The 18,314-nt window shown below is 54.1% G+C and overlaps 1 protein-coding gene across 3 annotated transcripts in view; it reads right to left on the bottom strand.

Moving 5' to 3' along the window:
- Positions 1–18,314, bottom strand: part of AFAP1L2 (actin filament associated protein 1 like 2) — a 113,561-nt gene that overhangs the window by 17,268 nt on the left and 77,979 nt on the right. For 2 of the 3 annotated variants that reach the window (XM_040255042.1, XM_040255040.1), the window contains exons 3-7: positions 17,295–17,369; positions 15,876–15,970; positions 7,458–7,548; positions 1,903–2,108; positions 617–796 (exon numbers count right to left, since the gene is read on the bottom strand). In XM_040255042.1, the coding sequence (XP_040110976.1) occupies positions 617–796; positions 1,903–2,108; positions 7,458–7,548; positions 15,876–15,970; positions 17,295–17,369 (647 nt within the window). Of the gene's footprint in view, positions 1–616; positions 797–1,902; positions 2,109–4,867; positions 4,952–7,457; positions 7,549–15,875; positions 15,971–17,294; positions 17,370–18,314 lie in introns of all 3 variants that reach the window. The other variant, XM_040255041.1, reaches the window with a different exon arrangement.

The following is an 18,314-nucleotide window of genomic DNA, read 5'->3' on the forward strand; positions in this document are numbered from 1 at the left end:
GGGTGGGGCAGGGGGTTCCTTGGCCCTGTGTCCAGCAGGCCCCATGCGTTCTGGTGGGCACCAGGGAATGGAGGGCTGGGTTTGCAGCAGAACCCAAGCAGGCCCAGAGCAGCCGCCCTCAGCTCCACAAGCCCTCTCTTGCCCCATCCTGGGCAAGGATGGCTGCTCCTTGTGGGGGTAAAAGCAACATTTGCCAGATGGTCCTCTGGCTCCTGGGGGCTGTGGCGCTCACTGTGGAGGGTCTGAGTGCTGCCTTGGTCCAACTCTGGTTCCCAGACTTGCCTGTCACTGTCCACCCCGCCTCCTCTGGGAGGAGCCTTTTCACGGGCCAGCGATGCCTCCCTGGTGGCCAGAAGGCAAGTGGATTTCAGCTGGAGCACAAGTCCAGGTGGCTGCCAAGGCCGCAGAGCTGGCCACTGAGCCCTGTGATCTATCTCCCCAAGACGGATCGCTACCACTTAGGACAGGGGAAGCCCTGCGGACTTGAAGGATGGTAGACCCTCTACCCTGAGCACAGCCATCCCTTTGAAAAATTGGGGGAGCCGGGACTGCAGGAACCCCTGGGGACCGCAGAGAGGAATGGATCTGCTTCCCGGTGGCCTGGCGCCTCCCTCACCCTGAGCCACTGCTCCGCCTGGTCCCTGCTCTGCAGGCCCAGCACGATCACGTCGGCGTTCAGTGGCGTGATCTTCAGCTTATGCTCCTTCTTCCGTACTTGCTTCTCCTTGTGCACCACGCTGCTGCCCAGCAAGCTCACGTCCAGCTGAGGACTGTGGTCCTTGGAGGATTTGTAACACTGCGAGAGAGGAGAGGCGAGGCGCTGTCGGCTGGGTTCTGCAGAGGAGGGGGCCGCCAGGCAGGGCAGGGCCTGCTGAGAGCTGGACCAAAAGGTCGGACACCTTTGTGCAAGTGCAGAACTGTGACCTCAACCATCAGCAGAGTTTGTTGTCAGCTTCAGAACAACCAGGGAGCTCATCTGTGTCTCCCTCAAGCCTCCAACTCTCAGAGCCCTGCTTACCCAAGCAGCTCTAATCCCCCTGCAGGTCTGGGCTGGCTTCTATTTTAGGAGCCCTCTGTGGGCAACCCCACCTCCCCAGAGTGGAAGGCACTTTCCCCAGCTCTCTGCCTCTCTGCTTCTCATTCTGGCTCAGCTTTCCCAGTAAGGGGTCCAAAGGGGATGAAGGCCAAGTTTATCATCCACTTAGAAATGATGTGTTAGCAAAGAAAGGAAGCGACGACTCTCTTCCCTATCAGGGAAAACGTACTACCCTCCATTTCTCACTTGTAAAATGGGGGTTCTTCTGAGGCTGCTTAACAGGACTACCTGAACACATCTGCACACAGCAGGACAGATTTTAACTAGTGAAAAAGGAGTGTTTGTAATGACTCCGTGGAACCTCAAATTGGGGCATAAAACCAAGTTTTAATTTAAAATAACAAGAAACAGGGCTCTGGTCAGAATACCATCTTCTGATGCCCTTAGGGGGTCTTACGATCGATCGTTCAGAATATTCCAGCTTCTGAGCAGATGCCGATGGTTCTCACACTGCATGCTGTGGGGTTGGGCACTGGTCAGGGGAGCCCTAACTGGGCAGCAGGCTCCGCCCCAAACCTCCAGAGGCTGAGATGTGAGGAAGGAGGAGCCCACAGACCGGAGGACCAAAAGATCCTTGGCAAAATATCCCGGGGATGGCACTGGGGAAGGAGGGGGTTGGTCATCACAGATGGCTTTGAAAGTCTGCTGACAACTACTAGACCTTTCTGGTTAAGAAAGAAGCATGTTCGCCCATGCGTGCAGTTTCAGGTTGGGGAGAAGTAGAAACTTCCTGATGGAATAGGCTCTGAGTGCCTGGCATCTGGGACCACCCCCATCCTGCTCCCAGGAGAGGAGAGGGCACTCACCAGGAGCCTGGTGTCCTTAATAACACACAGCTGCTTGGCCCACTGGCCCAGCCACTTCTTGCGCCAGAGGAAGGCGCAGATGCGGGCGTCGCGCATCAGCTCGATGCTGGCCTCGGGCGAGGGCCACTGGTAGGGGGCCGACTTGCCCTTGCTGCTCTCCTCCTCATCGTAGGACTCGTAGGAGCTGCTCACGGCCTCTCCGTCCTCTGCAAGGGAAGACCTCGCTGTCACAGCCCTGCCAGGCAAGGGATGCTCCTGAACAGGCTTTGCTCCTTTGGGAGGGTGGGCAGCAGGCAGGAACAGCCCGTGGTCCCCAGGCCACCCTCCCCACCCTGGAACCAGCCCATCACCATCAACCGCAGGCCCAGGCAGACTTTCTGGCCCCTAAACCGCTGAGCAGAGTGTCTTGGATGCTGCCTCTGGTCACAGACACAGATAACATGAAACTGGGTGTCTCCCCTTTCCTCCTCAAATCCTGTCATCTCAGACCCCACGGAAACCTCTGACCAGACACTGTCCTCAGACGTGTGCTCTTGAGAAAACCAGTGCTGGCCTCGGGGCCTCCGCTTCCTCAACTGAAGGATGAAGCGGTGGGTGACCTCTTTCTTGGTTCTTCCGGTGTGTATGCGTGGGTGATGCTCTATCATTCTAAGGCCCCAGGAAGAGGGGGTTGCTGCCTGAGCCCAGAGGTGGGCAAGCCTCCAGCGGTCGCCCCCCGAACTCACCCACCAGGCCTGTTCTGTCCCTGTCCTGTCCTGGGGGCAGCGAGAAGCTATGACTCTTTGAAGCAAAAGTGCAGTAACCCGCAGCAGGAGCGGGCCCTCCGGTCACCCTCTCCCTCCTAAGGTCACAGTCACAGTCCTCCTGGTGAATCCACTCTTACCCTCCACAGACTGTTCTCTCTCCCCACAGAAGACCTCCCAGCATGAACCCAGCTCCTCCTGCTCATCTCCACCTGATACTCTTCTTTACTGGCAATGTGCCACCCTTACAGTTTTATTCTCTTTAAAAGAGTCCCCCAATTCACCACATCTCACCCAATCCTGTACCCACTCCACGTGCCTCAGTTCCTGCCCCCACCACCTTGCCAGATTGCTCTGTCTTCTGGGCCTCACTGCCCTCTTCAAGGCCAACAGAAACTAGGTGCAGGAAAAAATATCAATCAAACCCCCAAATGCAAGACATGGAGAAAATAGAACCTCAGGATTCAGGTCCAGCAACCCCTGGCTCAGCTCAGGAATCCTGCTTATCATAACCCTGCTCCAGCCTCTGCTTGAATTCCCCCATGGACGGGGAGCTCACTACCCCCGGTTGCTGGACAATTGCTTCCTTACTGGGCAGCTCTGACAGAAAGTCATATCTACTTCCCTATGACTTCCATAGACATGTTCTGTCCCCTCAAGTCAGAGTGAACAGAACCTCTCTTTCATCTCCACATTACCCATCAGGAAAGAGACAGTCCATGGGTCCCCTGTCTTCCCTTCTCCAGAAGCTTCTGGTACACCCTGCATAGCTAGGTTCCTGTATACTAAGAAAACAGAACCACCTTTGAACTAGAAATATAGGAAAATGGAAGAAGGCCATGGCCAAAAGTTATTCTAGCTACAATGCCAATAAAAATGTGCTTTATTTTGCTTTAATATTTCTAAAAATAACACTTTGACTATTTTAATATCAGTTTTCTTTAAAAGCAGTGTGATACTACTCCCCTTCCTGACAATAAAAAAGTCACAGAATTCACAATTTTACGCCTATTAAGTAAGCAGACTGAAAATAGAGGTGCTACCTGGTAGGGGACCCTGACCTCTTGTATGGCTGGTGGCGACATAAATTAACACCAGCCTCTCAGGAAACGACCCATCAGCCTGTTTTTTCGAAAGCCATAAAAACATCCATCCCCTCTGACCCAATAATCCCAGTCTTGGGAGTTTATCCGAGGAAACTACTTTTTTAAAAAGGAAGGAAGGCGGGCAGAAAGAGGTTACATGCATTAAGATGTTCATGCAAGTACTTCTGAACAGTCAGCAGAAGGAGGCTGGTGAAAGCATGATTTCATCCAGGGTACCATGCAACCATAATCAGTGAAAGCTCTTGCAAGCTAGTCTGCAATTTGAGAAACTCCTTAAGATGGCAAGTGAGAAAGCACAGTTACAATCATCTATGCAAAGAAAACAGTACTGAAAGGCCACACAGAGAATTCAATGATTTGATCTGGTGGTGGGGTGATTCTGTAAAAAAAAATAATAATAATAATAATAATCCCCCTTGTCAGCACTTCATTAGCTGCACAATAAATGAAGAAGGATGCAGCCGTTGGGGTATCTCTTTCAGTGGGTTAGTGGGTGAGGCTACAGGATATATAGTGGGTGAGGCTACAGGATATATAGTGTGAAGAAGCTGGCAAGACCCCACCCTCCTCCCCGCCCCCGGCTGTTTTGTGCTCCTGGGGTTGCCCCACCTGTTCCATGGAGAATTCTAATGTCTGTTCATTGGCCTCCAGGGGGGAATGGGATGATACCTGGAATGGCTCAGAGGAAATTTTAGGGCAAATGTATTGACTATTTTATTTATCCCTAAGAGAGATCATGGCACAACCATAAATGAAGGATATTGTTAAACAGACACTTGGCTGCCAGAGGTTGCAGGATAAGCAGGAGGGAAAGGCAGGACGCTCAGATAATTTCAGCCCCCTTTCAGCTGCCCCTGGTGGGCACTGCAGCCATCACGTCCTGTGGCACGTCCTCAGGAACAGAGGCCAGCACGGCCCTGCCATGCTCTGCATCCTCATCATTCCAGATGCCACAGGCAAGGGTCTGCAGACGGGTGACACAGGGCATCCTCATGCAGGACCCGCACACGAGGACAGGAAGAGGGCGGCGGCCACCCTCAGGCATGCACCCCGCCTCCGCAAGCCAGGCAGCAGGCACAGGGATCACTGGCATTCCTGCTCTGGGACGAGCAGTACCCAAGGTGATGGTGGCGTAAATGACTCCTTCAGGGACCTGCACCCATCTGGGGACTCCACAGGGGGTATATCTGCCAGGATGGCCTGTGGCATTTCCGGAAGCACAGAAAGAGACAAGAGGAAGAGAGAGAAGATGAAGAGAGGGGCAGGTCCAGAGGCAGAGACACAAAGAGATGTGGTGACGTGGCTGCCTGTCCATCAGAAGCAAGTGAGTTCCCATCAGAAGTGTGGGCTTGTTGGGCGAGGTCCCAGCCTGGCCAAGGACATCATTTCCCAGCTCCTTCCCATCCAGAGACGTGATTGCCTGTCACCAACGGAATGCCTAGAGAAGCCCTGGGTGTCCTTCTGGCTGGTGCCTTTAAGAAGCACGCAGAGGTCCTTCATCCTCTTTGCAGAGGCTTCTGTGGCCTCAGAGGGTGGCCAAGCCGACACTGGAAGGAGCCTGCTGACCAGTAATGCCCACGCCGAGCTGTTCCAAGAGTGAGAATCAGATTTGCACTGGGCTACTATAAACTGCCAGGGGGTGCTGTTTGTCACAGCGGCTGCCATTACCCCAGCAGGAGGCATCATCCAGGCCGGAGCTATACTCATAGCAGGGCGCTTACTATACTTGGGTTCAGAGAGAGCCACCTGGCCCACGGGAGCCGCGAGGGGCCGTGCTGATGAAGCAGCCCAGGAAGCCGGCAAAATTGCTGATGCTAAAGAACTAGAGCAAGGGGCTGGAGTCCAGCGGTTTGCTCCTCTTCTTGCGACCAGGGGTCAACCAGGTGTGGTGGACAACAGGCTGGAAACAAGGACAGCCCAGCTTCTAATGCAGGGGAAGCTCCCACAGCTCATCCTCAGTCGTCGTGCTGGCAGGAGAGAAACGGCAGTTGGGCATCTTCCCACTGCCCCTACTTGCTGACCTTGGGATGACCCCCCTTCTCCTCCTAGTCCCGGATAAAACCAATATGAATTTCCAGTTGAGAGACAAACACCAAGATTCTTCTGACCACTTGTTTGTGTCGAGATGAAGTGTCTGCCCCACAGACAGGCCCCCGGGAGCGTCTGGGAGGCAGGCCCTGGCTGGCAGGGGCCACACCCCAGAAAGACGGGCTTCAGAGGCATGGAGGTGCTCACCGGGGTGAGTCAGGGTTCCCACCTTCCAGACGCACCCAGACAGCCCTGCTGCGCCCACAGCTCCGGTCTGAAATCACAGTCCAGCGGTGACTTGGCAGCACCTCACAAGCTAAGTGACGTCTGCCCACAAAGCCAGCCTCTTAGAATAAAATTCCGCGAGTCCAGAGAGGCCCTTGCCTCCCACACAGTTCCTGGGACTGCAGACAGTAGGTGAGGCATGAAATAAGAGGACAAGGATCCCGTGTGCTCCAGGGGACTTGTCCCATCTCATCCCCGACACCAACAAGGCCCCTTTAGGCCAAGTTCATTCCCCCTACCAGGGACGTTGACTTCCCATATCTGCGAATTGTCTTATGCTTTCAAAGACCTTTCGCTTACAAAAAAAGGAAAGAGAAGGAGGTAAGAAAGGGAGAGAGCAAGGGGACCAGAATCTAGCTACCCCAGAGGGTAGGGTCACAAACATCTCTCCCAAGACCTTCAGGTGTTTCTGTGTTATACAACCACCACCACAAGAGCATTTCTGATCCAGCCTCCTCAGGCTTAGAACCACTGGCTGAGCACGCCAGCATAAGCCTGGCCCCCAGAGCAAAGACCGTCTTTTTAATACCTATATTAGGTCTGCCACGAAGTAACCCTCTGAAGGCTAGAGAAAAGTCTATTCAGAGAAAAGCTAAGGTCTTTACCGGGGTCTACAGCTGCCCTCTGTGTCCACATCTCCTATCCATCTCATCCAACCCTACCTGCTCCTGCCATGCTGGCCTCCAACATGCTAAGGGCCCTCCCGCCTCAGGGCCTTTGCATGTGCTGTGCACTCTGTTCTTCCTGCAGGTACCAACCCCACCCACTTGCCACTTCTTTAAGAAATCTGCTCAGAGAGGCCCTCCCTAAGTTAGAATAACATCCCTCTCCTGCCCCAACTCAGCCCTTGCCACTTTCAGTCCTGACACATCCTATGTCTCTCCCAGAATCTAAGTGCTGTGACTGCTGAGTCGTGCTGAGTTCCCACTCCTAGAAGCATGCTGGGTCCACAGTGGGAGCCCAGAGACTATCAGTCCAGTGAAAGAACCTTGAAAGTGGGCTCTGCCTCAGCCTGACCACATTTCCATGGCTTCCGGGGCCTTGTGCCACTCGGCCAGCACACCTCTCCTCTGTCACATTTCTGTGCTGAATCCGCAACATCCAGGTGGGACCACAGAAAGCATCAGACACGGTAAACCCAGCTCACTGGGGACCATCCTAAGCCCTGCCCTGCAGGCGGGCTGGGTCTGCTGTAGGTCTCAGTTCCCTATCAGACCACTGGTCAAATGCTCTGTGGCCAGCTCTTGACTTGGGCCATGCCCTCTGGTAGGAGCATCCCAGACCCCACTGTGTTTCCAGCCAGGGTGAGCGTGCCGGTCACCACAAGGGGGGTTGGCGCCGGCATCTGTGCAGGAAGTGGTCAGCCCCTCCCAGGCCTGTCCCCAGGATGTACCATTGAGGGATGTGTCATACGGCTCAGCCTCTTCATAGTAACCCTCTGGAGACTCGATCTTCGGGACAGAGAGCTGTTTACGTTCTGGAATCTGTGGTATGAATAAATAAAACAAACATTTTCAGATAGGATACACTGCGACCAACTCGGAATTAACCCTCTGGGTGGAAAGGAGAGGGAACCAGGAGAAAAAAAATGCCCAGCTTGGACGTCAAGCAAGTCGGGAGGGGAAACAGATTATAGCGGCCCCCGTCAGCCACCCTGTCCACAATGGTTTGCATCAGCTGAAGGGCTGTGGGTGCGTCATGTAACCTCACCAAACCTCAGAGTTCTCCCCTGCAAAATGAGGCTCTGACGCCCACCACACACACACAGTACAGTTGTACACACGGTGTAATACACTTACAGGTCCAGATGGCATCAGGCTGTCGTGGTAGCTATGATGGCTTCTACATAGAATATACTTTCTACAAAGACCAGAGCTCATCAGGGGCACACAGGGGAAGAGCACCAGGCTTCTAACCCCCAAACGTCTCCCATAATCAGTTCAGTCATTGGCTCAGCAGATACTGGATGGCTCCTGCAGACTAGCTGAGAGATGCAAGCAGGTGGTTGGGAGTCAGTCCTGAGGAACACTTAACTAGGCAATGAATGCTCACAGCTCCTGATAATGATGGAAAGTCACTCAGTCACGTCTGACTCTTTGGGACCCATGGATTATATACTCCACAGAATCTCCAGGCCAGAATACTGGAGTGAGTTGTCTTTCCCTTCTCCAGAGGATTATCCCAACTCAGGGATTGAACCCAGGTCTCCTGCATTGTAGGTGGATTCTTTACCAGCTGAGCCACAGGGGAAAGCCTAAGAATACTGGAGTGGGTAGCCTTTCCCTTCTCCAGGGGATCTTCCTGACCCAGGAATCGACCTGGAGTCTCCTGCACTGCAGGCGGATTCTTTACCAACTGAGCTATCAAGGAAGCCCACAGCTCCTGATAGACAAGGTCAAATCTCCATGGGAGCCTGGAGGGTATGAGGAACATTTAGGACCAAGGAAGGATGCTCAGAGCACAAGACAACCTTGAACTTCTTACATGACATGAGGGTGAATGAGCATAATTTGAGTAGGATAAAAACAAAAACATATGCAACTGTGGAGAAGCACAGAGGCTAAAATTGTTCTCTATCCTTCCATTATTCCATCTGTAAGATGGGCACCAGACTATGAAGGTAATATAAGCAATATCAGGGGAGAAAAAGACAGGCAAGACTCCTCTGGTGGTCCAGTGGTTAAGAATCTGCCTGCCAATGCAGGGAACATAGGTTAGATCCCTGGGCCAGGAAGATTCCACATGCCACAGAGCAACTAAGCCTGTGCACCACAACAGCCAAGCCTGCATTGTAGAGCCCATGTTCTGTGATGAGAAGCCACCGCAATGAGAAGTTTCTGCTCCGCAGCTAGAAAGTAGTCCCCACTTGCCACAGCTAGAGAAAGCCTGCCTGCAGCAACGAAGGCCCAGCACAGCCAAAAATAACAAAAAATTAATTAAAAAAAAAACTAGATTGTGGTGAGAATATTAGTACATACAGTTCATCACTGTGTAAGCATCCATCCACATGGGTCTCCAATGTCTATCTGAATCACAAAGTCCCTACAGAGGGCCAAGGGAACCTTCATGAGTTGAAAACAGACATGGCAAAAGCTGGAGTGCATTCCCACTCCTGGTTTCCAGAGGTCCTTGCGCTGGGCATTCCACATGGGGAACCCATGGGCTGTTGGGGATTCGCTGTCCTACCCAAAAGAGGGCCAGGCAGGCAGGGTACAGGGAATCTAGAAATCTTTGCCTTGGAAAAATGAGCTTCTCTGGGGGACCTATGACACAGAACTTCTCCAGCCCTGGACCCAGCAGTAGTGGGAGAACAGTCAGCCTGGCCTTGAGTCCCAGTGGGACAGTACTCAGCAAGGGCCACAAGGGCATCTGATCCCAGCTTCCCCTGAGGTAGAGTGAGGCTCCTGTACTTGCTGCCCCCAAACCAGGCTCCCAGAGCCAAGTCTTCTGTGGTTTGGCTAGTGGATCTATCTATATGGCCTCTAGAGTGAAACTAACTGGGTTTGAATCCAGGCTTTAGGAGTCCATAGCCTTAACCATGGATATGTGACAGCCTCTCTGTGCCTCACTTACCCTCTCCATAAAACAAGAGCCTGTCTTGAGGATTCAAGGAGACAAGTGTGATTGAGTTTCCATAGGGCTGGTGTGCTAAGGTCACCTCAGTCATTTCTGACTCTTTGTGACCCCATGGACTGTAGCCTGCCATGCTCCTCCGTCCATGGGATTCTCCAGGCAAGAATACTGGAGTGGGTCGCCATCTCCTGCTCCAGGGGATCTTCCTGACCCAGGGATTGAACCTGGGTCCCTCTCGTTGCAGGCAGATTCTTTACCGTCTGAGCCACAGGAAGCCACATCAAATACGAGGAAGCTCTTGCCACCACTGTCTGGGGCCTCCCAGCCCTGGCGCCTGCATCGGCCAGGTCACAGGAATGCTGTCCGACAAGCTGAGACACATCCGCATGAAGAGGACCGGCAGAGGCCAGGTCAGCACCTGGCTCCCACACATTTTTCTAACGCCATCTGGCCCGACACCAAGAGAGCTGACAGAAGTCCCAGAGGCAGGCTCTGAACAACTTTCAGCCCCAGCAGTGCACCCCTCAGCACGCAGGAAGGAACGGAAGACTCTGCTCATTTCCCAAGCAGCCCAGCTGCGTTCTGGGCCGGTAGGTGCAGCTGTGGGGTAAGGGGGGTGGACTCCTCCCCGGGGCGGGGGTCATGCACACAGTGGACACAGGCGGGAGCTGCTCGTGGCTGACCCTTCACCTTTGCTGCTCCGGGCATTCCCGGCCCCTTGGTCAGCCAGAGGAAGGACTGACTGTGAAAGCCAGCTGTGGTTCTCTGAGAGCCGACTTCCTGGGGTCAGGAGGGGAAAGCGTTTCCCCTCCCCTGGGCCCCGGCAAGGTCTCTGCAGATGGGTGCTGGGGCTCAGGCTTCCTGGGGAGGCCAGGCCTCCAGCTCCATCCTCCAAGAAGCCCTTCTTCCCTTGAGGGGGTGTGGGGACTCTTCTCATGACGAGAAGGTGGGTCCCATCTGGAGAGAAGTTCTCAGCATCCAAGATCCAGCTCTGGTCTGGATTCCCATGATTAGAACAGGACAGGAGGAGGGGGGCAAGCCCTCCGGCAGGAGCCCCTGATGATCATTATCCCCACAGGAGGCCTGCCCTCTTGTCCAGGAGTGGAGCACCAGGGGGTGTTTCTTGAGGGTCTCCCAAACCTTTCACTGTACAAAATCATCTGTAGATGGATCGATACAGAGAGGCATATAGGGAAGAGGCAGGAGTCTGACCTCCAAGGCTGGGTTCGAATCCTGACGCTGGCACATCTGAGCTGTGTGACTTTGGGCAACTGACCTGACCTCTCTGGGCCTCAGATCCTCTACTGCAAAACGGGGAGGGCAGAAATAACCATCACATGGTGTCACTGGAAGGATTAAACTGCACTCAGCATTATTAAGTAACAGATGCTAGTTTTCACTACGCTTCAGAATAAAATATAATAATGTCAAAGGGAGAAAAGCTGCACGTGTGCATGTTTGGTGGAGGAAGACCACGGGCTGTCTGGGAGGATACTGAGGAGGTGTCTGAGCATGACCTGGCTTATACTACACTCTCCCTCCTTAAAGAACAGGACAGCCTCTGTCCCCAGGGTTGCCAGGGCCAAAGATAAGAGCCCAGGTCAAGTTAAAGGATAAAACGATTCCAACAATTCAGAAGAGCGTCAGACACACAGACCCGACGATCTATTACCAGAGGTCAAAGGAGAAAGAGATCCTTAATGCCAGGAATTAAGAATAAAGGAAAATTATTTAAATCATCATCATGACGATGTAGATGGTGCCATTCGATGAGGATGCCGAGGAGATGTGACTTGGGAACCTGAAATAATGTTCTCACGGTTCACAGGAAGAGCCGGGGAAGAAAGCCACCCCGCTCAGGGTGACGTGCCAGAGGTTGGCAGACTTTTCCTATAAAGAGCGAAAAAGGGATTCACAGGCCACTGGGGCTATGCAACTCTGCTACTGGAGTGCAGTGAAGTGAAATGAAAGTCGCTCAGTCGTGTCTGACTCTTTGTGGCCCCGTGGACTGTAGCCTGCTGGGCTCCTCTGTCCATGGAATTCTCTAGGCAAGAATACTGGAGTGGGTTGCCACTTCCTTCTCCAGGGGATCTTCCCAACCCAGGGATCGAACATGGGATTTCCCAGGCAAGGATACTGGAGTGGGCTGCCATTTCCTTCCCCATTGTAGCGCAGAGGAACCCATAAATAATACACAGATGAATAAGCTTGGCTGAATTCCAACAAAATGTTATTTACCAAAGCAGGTGGTGCAGGATTTGGTCACGGGCTTGACTTCCCACATGGCTCAGTGGGTAAAGAATCTGCCTGCAACGCAGAAGACCTGGGTTTGATCCCTGGGTTAGGAAGATTCCTGGAGAGAGGAAAGGCAACTCACTCCAGTATTCTTGCCTGGAGAATCCCATGGACAGAGGAACCTGGTGGGCTACCATCCATGGGGTCGCAAAGAGTCAGACACAACTGAGTGACTAAGCACGCACGTACTGCACCTATTCTGGATGAGACACAGAGCTGGAGGTGAGGGGCGGCCCCAGGTGACCTGAGGCGTTCTTGTAGTTCTGAACAACCAGCCCCAGGGTGCACTGTGGCAGGTTCGGGGTGGGGGCTAGTGGACGCAGTCCTGGCTCCCCAGACCAACCACGGTGATGCCGTCGGTGGCGGCAGCTGCTCCCCTAACAGAAGCCCAGCACCGACGCGTGTGCAGGCCTCAGTGGGGAGGAGTGGAGACGGCCGCGCTGGCCAGGAGCGGAATGGTGCCAGCAAACATCTGTTTCTCCTACAGCAACCACAGCACCTGGCTGGGCCAACTGCGGCCTGGACGTGCCAAGGCCGCCTGAGTCACTGGCCACACCCAGACCCCTGGCTGCCCCCTCCAGTACTGGATGGGCTAAGCCTGGGATGGAGGCCATGCTCCTGGCTAGCCCTGGGCACTGAGGACCCCAGGCAGACACCCAGCTTCTGCCACGGCCACCGGCGAGCCCCGGGACTGGGCATCCAGGCAGACAAACCAGGGCAGTGCCCTGAAGCTCCAGGGTTGGGGCAGGAAGAGACACAGCTTTCTCTGGCTGAGGAAGAGAGATTCCAGGGTCGCCCAGGCTCCAGCAGCCATGCTGTCTCCTTCCTCCCAGGCTACTTGCAGCTCTGTTTCTCCTCCTCCTCGTGAGAGCCAGAAGACACAGCTGCTCCCTGCTCCGCCCTGACGGCACTCCTCTGGGAGCCTTGGACGAAGTCTTCAGCCGGACTGGACCAGAGCAGAGGCCGGAGGGGAGCAGGCAGGTGCGTGCAGGCGGGGTGGGGAGGACCCCAGGTTCCGTCCCCTCCTCCTTCACTCCACACCTGGAAGGCTCCTGGGGTGGAGATGGGTGATGGAGACAGGACTAGGAGGGACCCAGGAAAGGTCCTTCTTGGCAGAGAAATTCCACAAGGTAGGGAGACTGTCAAGGTTACTGGCTCTGGTGGAAGTCACCCCAGGGCCTGGACTGTGTCCACAGGAACTGTCACCGCACATCTGAAAGGCCACTCCAGGACTGTGGGACTCTCAGGCGGTAGGATCTTCCCCGCTCCAGCACCAGGTTCCTCTCTAGCCCCTCCTGTCCCCGACGGCCTGCAGACACAGCCGACACCAGCAGACCACTCTCCAAGGGCCGGCCTCTGCCCTGGCCTTGCTTGATGGTCCTGCATCTCACACCCCCGAGCCCTTAGGGCTTCTGTGCCCGGTTCACAGGAGACTGGCTAGGGAGTAGGAAAAGCCAGCTGGAGTCCTGGGCTGTGGGACTGTGATCTGATCAGTGTATAGCCACAACCCTGCCCCAGATCCTGGGCACCTGGTCCAGCACCTCAAACACAGGGTTCCAGAGGGAGTCTGTGCCTTGCAGGCTCTGCCCCATGCACACCCCTTCCGCCCGGTGCGGGTCCATAGGCAGCAGCCCCACGTTGGGCCGTTAGCGGCACCTCCATTGTACAGAGGCCAAAGGCACCCTGGTCAGAATCATACATGAACTCAGGCTACGAAAGTTCCAGCCCTGGCTCAGAGCAGTCACCTCTCCTCCCCACATCCAGAGAGCAGAGCTTATTAAGTGAGTGAAAGTGAAAGCCACTCAGTCGTGTCTGATTCTTTGCGACCCCATGAACAATACAATCCATGGAATTCTCCAGGCCAGAATACTGGAGTGGGTAGCCTTTCCCTTCTCCAGAGGATCTTCCCAACCCAGGGATCGAACTCAAGTTTCCCGCATTGCAAGTAGATTCTTTACCAGCTGAGCCACAAGGGAAGCCCAAGAATACTGGAGTGGGTAGCCTATCCCTTCTCCAGCAGATCTTCCCGACCCAGGAATTGAACCAGGGTCTCCTGCATTGCAGGCAGATCCTTTACCAACGGAGCTATCAGGGAAGCCTGCAGAGCTTAGGGTGCACCTGAAAGCCACGGCACCTCCCACCTGCTTAAAACTAGCAGCAACTGGATGGAAGCTGAGGGGCTGTGCTCCCTTCCCAAGTCCCGGGGTCAAAACGAGGGAGGACCACAGCTGGAAGAGACACAACTTGTACCTCTACTTGACTGAGAAGACAAGCTGAGTGGAGACCAGGGCCGGGCAGGCAGTGGCTCACAGCACAGCAGTCCCTCGCATCATCTGCATATGCCCGGGAGCGAGGCTTAGTCCATCAGGTCTCCCTCTGCCTGGGATGAAGGGTCCCCACCAGCTGTCACCCAGATGTGGGATGCTGCCCAGGCACTCCTGACGTGCCCCGCCAGCTGGGAGGGCGGCAGGGAGAACCACGCTACCTCCAGGAAGGCATGAATGAAGGGGGCTAGTCTGGCATCAGGACCCCCTCAGTGGTGATCTGAGCCCACAGACCTGGCGATGGATGGCTTGGTGTGAGCTCAGTCACTGTGGAGTCCCATGTTCTGAGAAATCCTTCCCAGCTCACACCTTTCCTGGGAAGCTGCCCCAACCCGATCCTGGAGCGGAAAGAACTCAGGTTCATGTCCTGCCACTTTGAGGTTGTGCAACACTGAGACATTATAAACCTCCTGACTCCTAGTTCCTCTCCTATAAAGTGTAAATACTACTGCTCACCTCGCTGAATACCAACGTGGTCTGCCAGGCCAAAGAATAGAGATCTTAGTTGAGAGATGTTCACATGTCTTTCATTTAAACACCAAGAAACCAAGTGCCAGAGGCCTTAAATAACTTGCTTAAGGTCAAGGAGCCTAGTACTGGCAGAGCTAGAGCTGGGATCTGAACCCAGGTCTGGAGGAGTCTGAAATTCTACTCATCCATCCATCCATGAACAAACACATGTACGGCCTACTGTGTGCAGACACAGGGCATGAAGCAGTAGATGAGACATAGCCCCTGCCTCAGGGAGCTTACATCTGCTCTGGGAGGTAAATAATAAACACGGAGGGGTAACTAGGTGGTAAGGCAGGCAGTGATGGGGGCAGGCACCGAGGTGGGATGTCTCACCTGTGGGCAGGCCAGGGAGAGTCTAAGACTGTCTGAGACTAAGGGGGGGCAACTTTGAAGAGTCAGGGCCCAAGAAATGCAATGTCCCTGTGGCAGGACTGACCACAGGGCACAACCCAGGAACAGAGGGGAGGCCAGTGATGAGCAGATGCAGTGAGGCTGGAGACGCAGCTAGGCCAGACAGGGTGAGCCCTGGGGCCAAGTGAAGGAGTGTGGACTTTTGTCCTAAGTTCAGTAGGAGCTCTTGGTGGGTTTCAAGCAGAAGTGGTGTGATGTGATTTATGTTTCCAAAAGATCACTGGTGGCTGGAGCTGGTGACCACAGCTGTGCACGGCCCCGCTCAGGGGTGCTGGAAAAGAATCTGGCAGGTCACCTCGGACACACGGTGACCCTCATCTCCCACTGCCATCCCTCTCTGTACTGAGCAAATGAGATCACCCGTAGGGCAGGCTGGCTTGATCCATCTCTCCCGGTGCCTTACCCCAGGCCCTATACACAGTCGTTTTTCAGTCGCTAAGTCATGTCTGACTCTTTGCGACCCCATGGACTGCAGCATGCCAGGCCTCCCTGTTCTTCACCATGCTCAGACTCATGTCCATTGAGTCAGTGATGCCATCCAACCATCTCATTCTCTGTCATCCCCTTCTCCTCCTGCCCCCCATATAGTGGATGCTCCAAAAATTCCAGATGCTTGGTGGACTGCTCTCTGGAGGACCCACTGGACATTCACAGGGTCACATCAGGGAAATCAGGGGTCCCAGACCCACACTTACCATCTTGGGGGGCGGGAGGTCTGGGAGACTCTTCTGAGGGGCCGAGGAGGGCTGGGGGGGCTCACCGTTGGTCAGCGGGTTCTGCTCCTCAGGCGCTGTGGGCAGCAAGCAGGAGAGGGTTTCCGTGAGGGGCACCCGGCCTCCCAGCAGAGTCTCATTATCCGGGAATGTCTGGTCACATGAGCCCTGAGTTCTATTTGAGCAGGTGTTAATTACCCAGGCAGGCAGTCCCTGGAGCCAGTGCTGTTTTTCCTCCAAGAATAGGGTAGACCGGCCCCAGGCAGATTCCTCAGAAGGAACTAGTTTGAGGTTTCCGGCAGGTTCCGCACCCTCTCCTCCACCTGCCCCATGTCCAAAATGATCTGGCCACAGAGCTCTGGCAGTGGAGGAGCTGCCTGTGGGCACTATATTGAGCGGCTCTCAGCACCGAGCCTGTGATTACGTCTGTCCACCTCCCCGGTTTCCCCGGGGCAGCCTGACAACCTTAGGCACATGGGATGCTTTCATGCAGGGGACCTCTGCTGAGCCCATGCTTGGCAGTGCGGCAGGAGGTGAAAGCCACACTGGGTAATTGGACCACCAACCATCTGTGCGCTTTTAGGGAAAAAAGCGCCAAAGGCTCTTCTGAGCCCATTTCAGCCGGGCCGAACAGGCCCAGGCAGATCTGACCCTGGGGCTTTTCAGGCTGATGTCTTGAAGCCAACGCTTTACCAGACTGAATGCTTTGGGGTGCTGTGTTCCCACCTCTTGCTAAGCGTCTGCATTTGAGTTACAGGCTTGAGAGTTGGGAGATGGGGCCTCTAGTCCCCTGTGCTCTGTAACTAGGCAGCTGTGCAAACCTTGGACCTCCCTGGGATCCTGCTGGACCCAGTCCTGCAGAGTAAGACACCACAGAAGACGATATGTCCTTTCAATGGAAGATAAAATGTTCTGCCAAGAGATCACCTTTGAATAAAATCTTCAAATATTAAGGCAACTGCTGACAGCACCATTTCCTCCCCATCACTCCTATCTGCCCCGCCCCCCCAACACACACACACTCATAAAATCCAGACTTATCAAAAGTCATAAAGCCGGGGCCGTGGGATCAGCACCAGACACAGCTGCTTTCTTAGAACATCTGAATTATAACTTCCTATTTCTGGGGTGATGCTGGGAAATGCTGAGAGATTTTAGGGACAGATGCCTTATCCAAGAAGGGGACGTGAGACCTTTAAGAGGCAAGGAGGTGGCCTGGTTGGTAAAACTTCCCCAAAATACATCAACCCAGAATACTATCAACTAAAATAGGACTTCCCAAAATAACCCCCCAGCCCTGTCTGTGGTGCTGGCTGGAAGGAAGGAGGGGTGGTGTGGGACCAAGGCTTAAACCTGCCCCGCTCCCAGGAGCTGGCCAGTCCATCGGCAGTAATCCCATACCTTTGTCTTGGGACTCGGCATTCTGTTGCTTGTGGACTGTCACTTTGTTCATATAAATGTATTCCTCATCAGAACCTGCAGGAGGGGGATGGAAGACAGAGGCTCCAGGTGATTTCATGAAGGGAAAGGGCTTCTAGAGAGAAACACCCCCCGCCCCCGCCACCCTCGAGACACTGTCATCAGCCTGGATTCCAGTAAAAGCATACAACATTTTCAGTTGATTGGAAGAGTCCATTATAGAAAGAGTTGATGGATTTCCAGAAACAGAAAATGCCTAGTTTGCTGACTCAAGTTTTCTGTCCTGGGAAGAGGGGAGAGGACAGAAAGCGAGGGTGCAAAAGGGTAGCTTTGGGAATAGAAGTCTTATGTGGAAAAGCACCCATAGCTAAGGATCTGCCTCAGATTCCACCAAGCAGAGATTTCTCTGGTTTTTCCTAGCCTTTCATTTAAATTGTGAAACATTTCCTATCAGTCATTCTCAACCTAGTCTGAATTACATGCATGGGCTGATCAGAGCAATGTCTATATAAGATAGGTCACATTGAGGATCTGGAAGTTTAGCTTCCAGGCCTCTAGCTGGAGTGCTGCTGTGGGCCCTGAGCTGTTTTTGGAGGGGTGAGTGTGCTGGGATGCGGGCCTGCAGCACCAGCAGCTGCCTGCTCTACCTTCCGCAGCACAGCCCTTCCCTTTCTTTAAAAACATTTCTGTACAAGTTGTCACCTTCCCCCTGCACATCTGGGCAGAGAAAGCCTCGTCTTCTAATACAGTTCCCAATGCCCCAAGGACCCTTTCTTCAGAAGCTTGCAGAGGAGGCTCATCCTAGTGTTTTTCCTCTTAGCAATCCTCCTGCATTTCTTTGCAGTTCTTAATTTGCATTTCCTAGAAACTTGTGGCTGATAAATTCCAGTGGCTAGAGACGGTGCTACTGAGCCAAGGAGCCCAATCCACACCCCTGGCAAAGGAGGCGGTTCAGCCAGTTTCCCACCACAGACCGCCCGGACTCCAGCCAGCAGGCCTGCC

Source organism: Oryx dammah, unplaced genomic scaffold, assembly GCF_014754425.2.
Source record: "Oryx dammah isolate SB20612 unplaced genomic scaffold, SCBI_Odam_1.1 HiC_scaffold_14, whole genome shotgun sequence".
NCBI classification, from domain to species: Eukaryota; Metazoa; Chordata; class Mammalia; order Artiodactyla; family Bovidae; genus Oryx; species Oryx dammah.